The following is an 11783-nucleotide window of genomic DNA, read 5'->3' on the forward strand; positions in this document are numbered from 1 at the left end:
TTGCAACGAATTTTTCGAATCTACATTATTTTTCGTGGCCCTTTTCCCAGCATGACTTTTTATAATATCACCATTATCGTCAAGAAGTCCTCTGCGTCCCTATTTAATGTAAGTTCTGATTCAACTAATGGTCCTGAGATGATAACTTCATCTGCTTCTTTTGGAGAATAGTTCTGCTCTACATTATTAATAAGAGTCAGGTTTAGTTAATCTTGCAGTTCGATCTCGTTTACTGAAAAACAAAATTGAAACAGCCAACCGAATGCAATCTTGTCTTTCAGTTTCAAATCCCATTAACTGTTTCCAATTTGAATTGATTTATTCGTCTACCTTCTCGAGCAACAAATTTCAAAAACAGAAATACGAGGTATTGTATATAAAGCGAACTCTAAGCGAATTTCAAAACCTCGTAAGACAGATTGTATACGAGTTTTTAAGTGGATATTTAAACACCAATAGGCTTAGGACTAGGAGGTTTTAAATCTGGTTGATAGACACAATAAGATACATGTTGGAGTTACTAATTATCGATATTTTATTTCAGTGTTTTTTTTTTTTTATAAATATTGTTATTTTTCATAACATAGGCCTTACAAGGCTTTGAAAGAAAGCCAACCATGTGGGTTATTGAAATAAACAAGATAAGCCACTAGTATTATTGGATTACATGCAAGACACTAACCTTAAGCGCCACTAAAACCGTTTTTTTCATAACCTTAAGTTCCACTTACAATAGGCAGAGTCTTCCACAAAAACAATCTAAGAATAAATCACCCATTTATTTAGTGAATTCGTTTTTTATAAAAATTAAAGTACATACAAATCCAAAATATTTAAGCTGGAAAAACAAGTTAAACAAAAATAATAATAATTATAATAAAATAATAAAATTCATCTATCAAACTTTCAAACTTATGTACCTTCATAAAATGTTAATGTTATAAATAAACAATATTTAAGAACTAGTTAAGTTATTCTCTATACGATCTACAGGATTATTATAAATACAAAAAATACTACATTCCAATGTAAAATTATAAAATAGCAACTAAGCAAAAATTTATGTTGTGCAGAATTATATTAGAAACAATACTAAATTGATGATAATAAAATATTAATTGTTATTATTAAAAAACAAAAATTGAAAAAAAAATTGTTTCATTTCCATATCAAAATTTTAATATTATTCTAAATTTTTATTTTTTTTATTTAAATTCACCAGCAATATTTTGTTTTGTTTTTATTTAATTTTAATTAAGTACAACTTAAATTTTTGCTAAAATAATAAATATAAACTGCACTATATAGAAAAAGCACTTTAAATTAAAGAAATAAATAATTATGTAGAATCGTATAGATTTTTAAATAATGTTATTTCAATACATATTTTATAAATAAATTATAACTTATTCACAATCACTTAATGGGCTTACTTAAGTGGCTTTTGTAAGATACTAGCTTATTATTTACAGCACCTATTTGGCTTAAATATTATCACGGCTTGATTTATATTTTTATTTTTTTTAAATTCAGAAAAGCTTTTTGTTTTTATAATTTTTAAGGAAACATTTTTTCGACCACATTTCCTTCCATCATTTGAATTTATCATACATTTTCCTTATTCTAACACTTAGTAATTTTTTGAATATACGTTAAGAGTAAATTTATACTGACCTTTATTTAATTATAACACTAATTTTTTCACTCGTTTAAGTTTAGCTATCCCTTCATTTACACATTTAAAAAATGCAGTCTTTTGAGAAAATCATATTGCCCAAATTTAAAATATGAAAGCACCCCCAAAAAATTTCTCTATCGCCCGATATTGCCCAAATCAATTTTAAAATATCCTACCGCCTAAAATACCAGATGTTAAAAACGTTAGTTTTCGATGCACAAAATTGTTTTGGAGATAAAATCATTTTTATTCGTAAAATTTTGGAGGTGAGATATTTTTTTTTAATAATAATTTAAAATTTCATTCAAGTCTCTAGCGTTTTTGGTTCGTCAGATTAGTAGGGTTAACCAAAATGTTGACCTTTTTTAAACTGCTATGGTAAAAAAAAACCATCCACGCAATTTTTTTGAGAGCCCTTTCTGCATATATCTGAACTATTATGCTGTATAACAAAATTTATCTGGAGTCGATATCTCTTCTGGTTCTTGAACTATAGACGGCGGAAAGAACGTAGCGAACGTACGGGCGTACGTACACACGCATTCACAGAAATCTTCCTTAAAATCTTTTACTTTGACTTTAGGGTTCTTGAAACGTTGAGAAATGTCAAAATTTTCAATTCGCAAAATCGGATCCATTATAATACCTTCTAATGGAAAGTTAAAAAGACTGCAAAAAAAGTTTTACAATCATTTGATTACAATGAATTGCTTGCAATCTTTTGTGACTTCATGCAACCATTTGCATTCGCTTGAAGCCTGCATTTTTGTGCACTCTATACATTATTTTAAAACAATTGCACACATTTGAAGTCTTTGAATTAAATAGCAATCACTTGCATATAAAGACATGTGGTCTTCAATCAGGCAATATACTATTCTTGACAGTTGATACTTGATTTATATTCAGTTTAGTTTGCCATTTTATAGCAAATTGACTTATTCCTGCACAAATTTTAAAAATCGTGTAATCACCAAAATACTGTTGTTAACGAAACGTTAACTAGGGTGGATAATTCACATCATTAAAGAAATTATGTGGAAAAGTATCGAAGAAGACCCGGCCCATTACGTCCAAAAACTAGGAGCTGTTCCCATCTATTTTATGGAAGATTTCTCGAAAAGATCTTAGTTTGCGGGCTTACAAAATCCAAGTCGTGTAAGCCAATAATTCACAAGCCATTGCTTAGATGCCGAACTGTCATACAACCAACGAAATATTAATTTATGTAAGAAATTCTTGGTTACCGCGTAGTTATACGTTACGGACCAGTGAATTGGCCTCCAATATTGTACGACCACAATCGATGCGGCTCAACAATCTCGAACTTTGTTCCTTTTTCTAATTCTTAGGCTGATGTACTGGTTCAACTACACAAGCATAGCATAAGTCATGCAACACTGGTTCAGAAGTTACTGAAATTTGGATTTCACGAAAGCCTTGTAGACAACATAATGTTGTTCTTAAGTTTTCTTTTGAATTTTCTTTCCATCTTCAAGTGTGCCACAAGGGTTAATTAAGGGTTTATTTATATTAAAATGAAACTACAAATATGTACATTATATGTCATTAGCTTACACAAACAATTAATATATAAATAAAATTCCCCAAAAAAAAATCCCCAACACGAAATTCATAAATCCAGGAGCGCAGCCAGGAGTTTTGGGTTTTTTTTATTTTTATTTTCCAACACTGAGGCAGAGGATGAAGGGTTTTTAGCTTTTTGTATGAAGCTTAGTATTACTATTAACACAGATAGGCTCTCTTTCGCCATGTTACTCGTTTTTGAAACGATCTCACGGCCACTTAAGACATTAAAAATCATAAGTGGCAGATATTAGCAAACATTTCATTGAATTTCGATCTATAATATTTAGAAGGTCAATCATAAACTTGACAGTTTTTGATTCGAAGCGATACCTTTCATACAAATCGTCTTCAGTTATTTCCTAAGGGTCCAAACCGGTTAAGTAGAGCTTTCAATTTATGTTAGTACCAACATTTCAACATCCAGGAAAATATAAAAATATTGATAGAAATTTTAATTTTTGTTTTCAAATTTTCAAATAAAATGTCTCGTAACTTAATTTTCTCGAATCAGTTTGTTTATTTTTGATATTTAATAGATTAAGAACAGCTTAACATACTCCAGATTATCGTTTCAAAATGGGTTTAAATTTTCTATGAATAACATAAACTGAAGTTTTATTTCGGAACGACAAATTCAGAACTTATCAAGGAACAATGAATATGACGAATTCAAAATCATTATTTCTAGTATTTTTATAAGGAGTTTAAGAAAAACGTGTTTGACAAATTCAATCTACGGTTAATTTGAAAATCCGAAAACAAACAAAAGAGAACTGTGAAAATAGTAAAACTCTTTGTTTCTGTAACTCACATCTATTCCTGTGTGAGTTCAGCATTAGAATGATGGTATTGAAAACGGCAACTAGGAATAAAATCAAATTCAATCTGTTTTGTTAATCGTGAAAAAAGAAAAAAAAAAACACTTGACATTTTAAATAAAAAAATAATATCATATTAATATTTTAAAACCTCCCCAACCCCAAATTTTTGTTTGCGTTCGCCCTGCTTCTCATGAACCAAAATCCCCAAAACCATTTAATTTTCTTCTGAAGTATATCTACTTCGATCGACGTTAAGAACGAAACCTAATGGTGACTATTATCATCAGCAAAAGCAGTTTCTGCATTTAACCTTGATGAACAGATAAACATTCTTGTTATAAGAATTAAAAAAAAAAAAACTCAACATAGTAGTAGACATACGGACAAATGATGAAAACCATCAGGCCTTGATGGCGGCGTTTAAAAATGTTAGGTTTGGGGAATACATTTGAGGTTTATGTGCAGAGGGAGGGCATTCTGTTTTTGGAGATTTTGTACGATAACGAAATTCCGGGTTTTTTAAAGTGTAGGGATTTTGTTTTTGGAACTTTTGAACTTGGACAGTATCCCTTAAATTTCATTTTTGGAATTTGCAAATTTTTTAAAGTACCCACCCGTGGCATGATGGTTAATGCATTAGACTGTCTTGCGAGAGGTCTTGGGTCCGATCCCAGCCTATGCCATCTAAAGTTTTTTTCACGTGTACTGCCTCTTTCGAGGAATTGACAAATTCTCCAAAAGTAATTCTTGTCATGAAAAGTGCTTTCTTAAATTATCAGTACCGATTCGGCTTGAAACTGTAGGTCTCTTTCATCCCTGACAACAGTACTCGCATACAAGAATGGTTGAGAGATGTAAGTCAATTGGCCCTAGCTCTCAACGGACTGTTGAACCAAGCAAAAACCACAATGATACAGTGGAAAGAGTTCGACGAGACTTCAAAAGATTCTTTTACTATAAATTGCTGTCATTATATCTACCCGGGTTAATATTAACTTTAGGTGTAAAATGTAATTTACATTTACAATCTTTATTGTTATTACTTAAAATGTATATATTCAAAAATCGACAATTCTGCTTATTTACGCACCCATTGAGCCAAGAATGAGCTACGTCGCTAAACACAATTTTTCGCTAAGACCGCGCGATTAACCTTCTTAAGAGAGCACGTATTTTGATAATAAAATTCAATAATTTGCAAGCGTTTTTCGTTTGTAAGATGATTCATGGTTAAATTATAGACCAAACTAAAGATATTTGACAGTGAAACAAAACACAAAACGTGTGTCAGCTGTTTAAACCAGTGCTGTCAAAAAGATAATAGGTAAAAAAATCACCCTGTATTAATTACAATTATTTATTGAATTTGTAGCTTCAAGTTGTTTTTTCTTCTAAACTATTAGCTACAGTTTATCCAAATAACGAAAAATAAAGAAGCTGGGATGCTACCCACACTGACAATTACCCATATGGAGAACCGAACATCAATTTTAACCAAATTTGCGTACTATTAACTTCCCATAGGAAGTTATTGTCAAATTAAAAATTTTGACATTTCTCGACGTTTCATTCCAAAACCTCTAAAGTCGAAATAAAAGATTTTTAGAAAGAAGTCTGTGCAGAAAGATAATAAGGCAGAAAGATGCAGAAAGGGCTCTCAAAAAATTGCGTGGGTGGTTTTTTTTACCATAGCAGTTTAAAAAAAGGTGAAAATTTTGGTTAACCGTAAATATCTTACGAACCAAAAACGCTAGAGACTTGAATTAAATTTGATATAATATATTGTAACGTGATATCAAAGAAGTATATTTTAAAAAAAAATCCACTACAAGGTTTTTTTATAAATCAAAAAAAAAACTGAAAAAAAAAATTTGTCACCTCCAAAATTTTACGACTAAAATACGATTCCATCTCCAAAACAATTTTGTGCAACGAAGAATAATATTTTTGACAAAATTTTGAGAAAAATCGAATGGACGGTTTTTTTTTATCAAAGATAGAAATCTAAAAAAAAAAAACATTTCTCAAATTTGGTAAAAATTGAATATCGACTCAAATATTTTATCAAAAATTTGAAATTTAGACTTCAAACTTATTTTATCTTATACAAAATATTTTTTTCAACATTCTGAAAAATGTTGAGAGAAATCGAATTGACAGTTTTAAAAAAAAAAAAATAAAAACCTAAAAAAAACAAGTTAATAAAAGTCGGTAAAAATTGATTTTCGACTCAAATATCTTTTCAAAACTTTGAGATATTGGCTTTAATTTACTTTTATCTTTCAAAAAATATGGTTGTCAACATTCAGTAAAATTTTGAAAAAAAACTACTTTTATCTTTCAAAAAATATTGTTGTATTCAATAAAATTTAAAAAAAAATTGAATTGACAGTTTTTGTACAAAAAATTAAAACCTAAAAAAAAACTTAACAAAAGTTGGTAAATATTAATTTTCGACTCAAATATCTTTTCAAAAATTTGAAATATTGGCTTCAAACTCATTTTATTTCACAGAAAATTTTGTTTTCGATATTCAGTAATTTTTATATAAAAATCCAACAGTCCGTTTTTTCATAAAAAATAAAATCTACAAAAAATAGATTAACTTTTAAGCAAGACAAATCGACAGACGGGATGGGAAATTATCAAAGTCGGGTCGCATCCCAGCCTCTTTTTTTTTTTAGATTTTATTTTTTTTTTATGAAAAAGTGGATTGTTAGAGTTTTGTTAAAAATAATTACTGAATGTTGAAAATAAGAGAGAAAAAATTAGTTTGAAGACAATATTTTGAATTTTTGAAAAGATATTTGAAGCAAAAGTTAATTTTACCATGTTTTAGTACTGTTTTTCTTTAGGTTCGTAATTCTTGTAACAAAACTGTCATTTCGATTTATCTCAAGATTTTACCGAATGGTGATAACAACATTTGCTATAAAACAACATTAGTTGGAGTTATAATCTTAAATATATGTAGAGATTTTTGAGTCGAAAGTAAATTTTTACGAACTTTTAGTATTTTGTTTAGGTTTTTATTTTTTGTAAAAAAAACTTTCAATTCGATTTTTTTTTTAATTTCACCAACTTTCGAAAACGTTTTTCTTCGTTGCACAAAATAATTTCGGAGATAAAATTATGTTTTGATCGTAAAATATTTTTTTTTTTTGATTAATAAAAAAACCGTTAATTGTTTTTTTGGTATTGCGTTACAATAAATAATTTGAAATTTCAGTCAAGTTTTTAGCGTTATTGGTTGGTGAGATGTTTTGGGTTAACCAAAATTTTAGCAATTTTTGAAATTGCTATGTTTAAAAACCACCCACTCAATTTCTTTGAGAGTCTTTTCTGCATCTTTCTGCAATATTATATTAACAAAATTTATTTGAATTCGAATTACACACGAACTCACAGACGTATCTCTAAAAATCTTTTATTTCGACCCTGAGGACCTTTAAACGTCAAGAAATGTCATCATTTTCAATTCGTCAAATCTGACCGATTACACTAAATTGCGAGGGGTAGTTAAATAAAAAAGTCTGATAAAAAATATTCCACAATTTGTCTTGAACTATATTTTGTTGGATTTTTCCCGAAATCATTTTTTAAACATAATAGAAACCCTTTTTTTATAATAAATCTAAATTCAGGAGCAAATCATTTTTCCTAAAAAGTTAAAAAAAAAACCATAAATGATGAGTCAAATGATCGCAATTCATTAATTGCAATCAAATGATTTTAGACAAAATGATTGCAATCTTGATTGGGTCTAATGAATTAAATCTTCAAATTGAACTCATAAAAGATTGCAATCACAAAAGATTGCATTGTAGCAAATAGATGGACAGACAAAAATCAATTGATAAATGAGCTTGAATATTAATTGATAAATTATAAATGAGCAAACTCGAGCAATAAATATTCTACTTTAACCAATTACGCTTGAAAATAACAATTTTAAAAAAGAAAAAAATCCAATTTAAAGAATTTGTTTTTGAAAAATTGGCAAGAAAAAGCAACTTTCAATCTTTAAGCTTCTACGAATAAAATTATTGTATTTATAAATCTGTACTTATTTGTGTTTGGCATACAAAAATTTATTTCTGTTTCTTTTTGTTTGTTGGTATCAACTTTGGAAGATATTTATTTTCATTAAAAAAAAATCTACCACAAAAAATATTTAAATCATTTTTATGTGCAAATAACCAACATGTGTGATGTTGTGCTGTGTGTTGGTTATGCCACCTCTTAACATAATAGCCTCCATTGTAAGTCGTTACAACTCATCATCAAAAAAAAGAAACTGAGAAAAAATGGAAAAGAAGAACCTTTTTATACGCTTGACTGACAGTAGTCATTATAATGGTAACGAAACGACGAAAAACCCTTTTTTTCCGCTGAGCACAGCAATTTCAATAGCTTGAAAATTTTCTTTAAGGAAAATATTATAAAAAAAATATTATGTACACTGTACACTTTACCTACCAAGAAAAGTTCTTATATGAATTCAAGCCAACCGCAAGGATCCCATTAGGTTGCGCAAAAAAGTACTTTTTTAAATCCATCTGTCAACACGTTTCCATCACTTTAGATCCAAAAAATGTTTTTTTAAAACCTGGTGGTAAGCATTATTATTTTGTGTTGTATTCTTTCAACTTATATCTACATATATGTATTATGTATACACCTACCGTCGTCCTTGTCGTTGTGTGTTTGGGCTTACAGCAGGCAGGACTACAGCCGAGGACCAACACAACGACCCAGAACCAGAATCAGATCGGCAGGAGGCAAGCAATTTACACCACAACAATTGATACCAGATGAGCTGGTGTAGTCCTTTAACAAAGGACACTCGTTATCCACACCACCCATCATCATCATCATCCAGATCCACGCATAATATCCCCCATTCAAAAATACACAAAGCACAAAAACACGCACACATGTCAAACATACCTTTACCTATAAGTAACAGGATTGTTGTGCTAACGGCCATATTGCATATTATGATGCCGAACCGCTATCATAATAAAACCAAGTGAAATTATTATGCAAAATAGTTAAAAGATACTTCGTATTGCGCATAAAAAAATATCCTATGTAGCATCCATCCATCACAGTAGATATAGATAGGCAAAAGGTAAGGTGTACAACGGTACCTGTGTCGTTATGGTTAACGTCGTCGTCGTCGTACAACACAGGCAAACAAAAAAAAGGATTTTTACAAAAGTTTTTTTTTAATATATTTTTGTCAGTACCTTTTTGTATTTTTCCATTTGAATGGAGAAAAAGTTTTTTCATTTTCGCACGGACGAGAATTATACAAAAACACGATGAAAAGGATGTTGAAAACTCATTCAGATTGTTTCATATACATTTTATTAACATTTTATGTAATTCAGCAATTTTTTTGAAACCAAAAGTTAATTTGGGTTTTCCTTCAATATATTTTAAGTGCTTATTTTTTAATTACCCATCAAGCATTATGTTTATCAATAATAATAAAAAAAGGAGGCTTAAATGAACTATATTATTAAAATTTTGAATATTAAGAGTAATAAAATCAAAGGTAAGTTTATTCATTGAAAAATAATTAAATATTTAATGTGAAATGTGTTGGAAATACTTTTAATTTTTTATTTTTATTCATTTTCAGATACACATGATCATCATACATGAAAAATCGAGTCAATTTCTTTCACGTGATAGGTAAATAAGAAATAAATTCAATTTATTACTAAAAAATTTAATAAAACAAAAAAAATATTATGAGAAAAGAAAAAAACAATTATTGCATAACAATTCTGTGTAAATAAAATAATAATTTAAATGTAAGCTAAAAATTAGATAAAAACCTGCAAAACAAACGAAATTACATTTAAGTTTAAATACATATACAATACATACACATTATGTATAATTTTGATTTTAAAATTAAGGGTATGTACTGTAGGTTATTTAAGTATAGGCTAATTATATATGTTGCTAATATTTGAATATGTTTTTTATAGACAACAATTAATTGTTTTAATTGCATCTACAAATGATTGATTTTTCTAATTTAAAGGGTGGCAAAAAATACTTTGTAATGATAATATTCCAGTCAATATAGACAAAATATATCGATATCGATTGGCACAGAAAATGAGGACTTCGTTAATACCAAGTGACAAGAAATACCCAAAAATTCAACATGAACATAGCAACTTATTAAGGTTTTTAGTTAAAAATATCCGTTTCTAAGATGATCCTTTTGAACATAAAATGTTTTTTTTTTTTTTTTTGAGCAAGAGTTTAGAAGTAACATTTTTTAAGGGATCAGCTAAAGCTATTATTGAAATCAATACGGAAATGTTTTTAAATATATATTTGACTAGGTTTCCCTTTGATTAGAGATACAAACTATGCACTGATTCATCGGAAATCATACAAGGAATGTTTTGAGAAAAAAAAGTAGAAGTGGAACTACGCAGATACTTCTATGTTCAAAAGTGAAACGAATCCTTCCACTGATTTCTTTTCCAATTTCACACAATTCCAATGACCAATTTCTGTTACTAAAAAATTGTTGGATTTCTAACAAGAATTTTTTTTCAATGACAGATATTTTTATTGATCTCTATTACGACCTGCAAAAACAAAATCCAATGATTGATTCTAATAATAAAAACCAATGACAGCTATAATTGAACTCTAAGGATCTGACGATTTATCTTGCCTGCAAATTTAACAAAATAACAATATTTTGTGTGAGATAAATAATTCAAAGTCAATATCTTTTTTTCTTCGCCATTCTCCGAAAAAATGTCTTATCAGTCGTTTGTTGTTTTGGTAGATTTTCGTGCATAGACAAACACAGATTGGATTTTTTAAGAAAATAAAGGATTGGATGAAATCATTTTAAAGTCAATACCTTCATTTATGAAAAATGAACATACAAGTTTTTAACAATTTTTCGTACTGTCAACTTTAAGTACCTACCCTACCAACAGATCTCACCGGAACTCCCCTTATACCTCAAATTGTTGACTCAAATTTAGCTTCCAATAGTTACTCTGTTATTGTAATAAACATCTCCATCCCTATCGGAGCTGTATCGAAACCAAAAATAATGTTTATATCTCGTCTGGACCCAGTTACAACGCTAGAAGATATAACTTTCCACTTAGTATCTACCAGGAGCATTCCTTTCAGCTAATCCATTAGGTGTACTAAGATCAATGAAGCAAATAGCTTGGTTTCCTCTTTTAAATTAATGACGAATCCCAATTTCTTTGATTCTATTTGCAACACAAATATATGACCTAAAGAAACTTTAGTCAAAGCATTTACTCAAAGTCAAAAACAAGGTGTTGCTTTGAAAACCAAGTCAAAAACTTAACAAGCTTGCACTCTTTCACCAAAACGTAAGGGGACTTCGTAGCAAGACTGCTGACATTTTTCTTAACTCCCAATAATTTCCACACGACACGCCGTATTCCTGTGAAACCTGGCTTTTCCGACACAGAACTTTTCAGTCAAGAGTTCGAAGTTTACAGACACGATCGTCATGTTGGTAATGCAAAGGATTTAAGTGAAGGTGTTCTCATAGCGGTAAAAAGTACATATTCCTCTTCTTCTGTATCTTTTCCATTTGAACTATCAATTGAACTGGTATATGTAAAAATAATGATACAGACTAAGACTTTTTTCATTTTAAA

General features: G+C 29.1%; 1 protein-coding gene and 1 long non-coding RNA gene across 2 annotated transcripts in view; one reads left to right on the top strand and one right to left on the bottom strand.

Annotated features, from left to right (window-relative positions):
- LOC129942090 (gamma-aminobutyric acid type B receptor subunit 1) overlaps positions 1 to 10919 on the top strand; it is a 561118-nt gene extending 550199 nt beyond the window's left edge. Inside the window, exon 16 of the mRNA XM_056050889.1 lies at positions 9740 to 10919. Coding sequence (XP_055906864.1) covers positions 9740 to 9762 — 23 coding nt within the window. The 3' untranslated portion in view covers positions 9763 to 10919. The remainder of the gene's footprint in view (positions 1 to 9739) is intronic.
- Positions 70 to 1065, bottom strand: LOC129942092 (uncharacterized). The gene is made up of 2 exons (XR_008780974.1): positions 716 to 1065; positions 70 to 682 (listed from the first exon to the last, which is right to left on the bottom strand). It is a non-coding gene; the product is annotated as an uncharacterized LOC129942092 (long non-coding RNA).
- Positions 10920 to 11783: the final 864 nt, after the last annotated feature.

Source organism: Eupeodes corollae, chromosome 1, assembly GCF_945859685.1.
Source record: "Eupeodes corollae chromosome 1, idEupCoro1.1, whole genome shotgun sequence".
Classification (NCBI taxonomy): domain Eukaryota; kingdom Metazoa; phylum Arthropoda; class Insecta; order Diptera; family Syrphidae; genus Eupeodes; species Eupeodes corollae.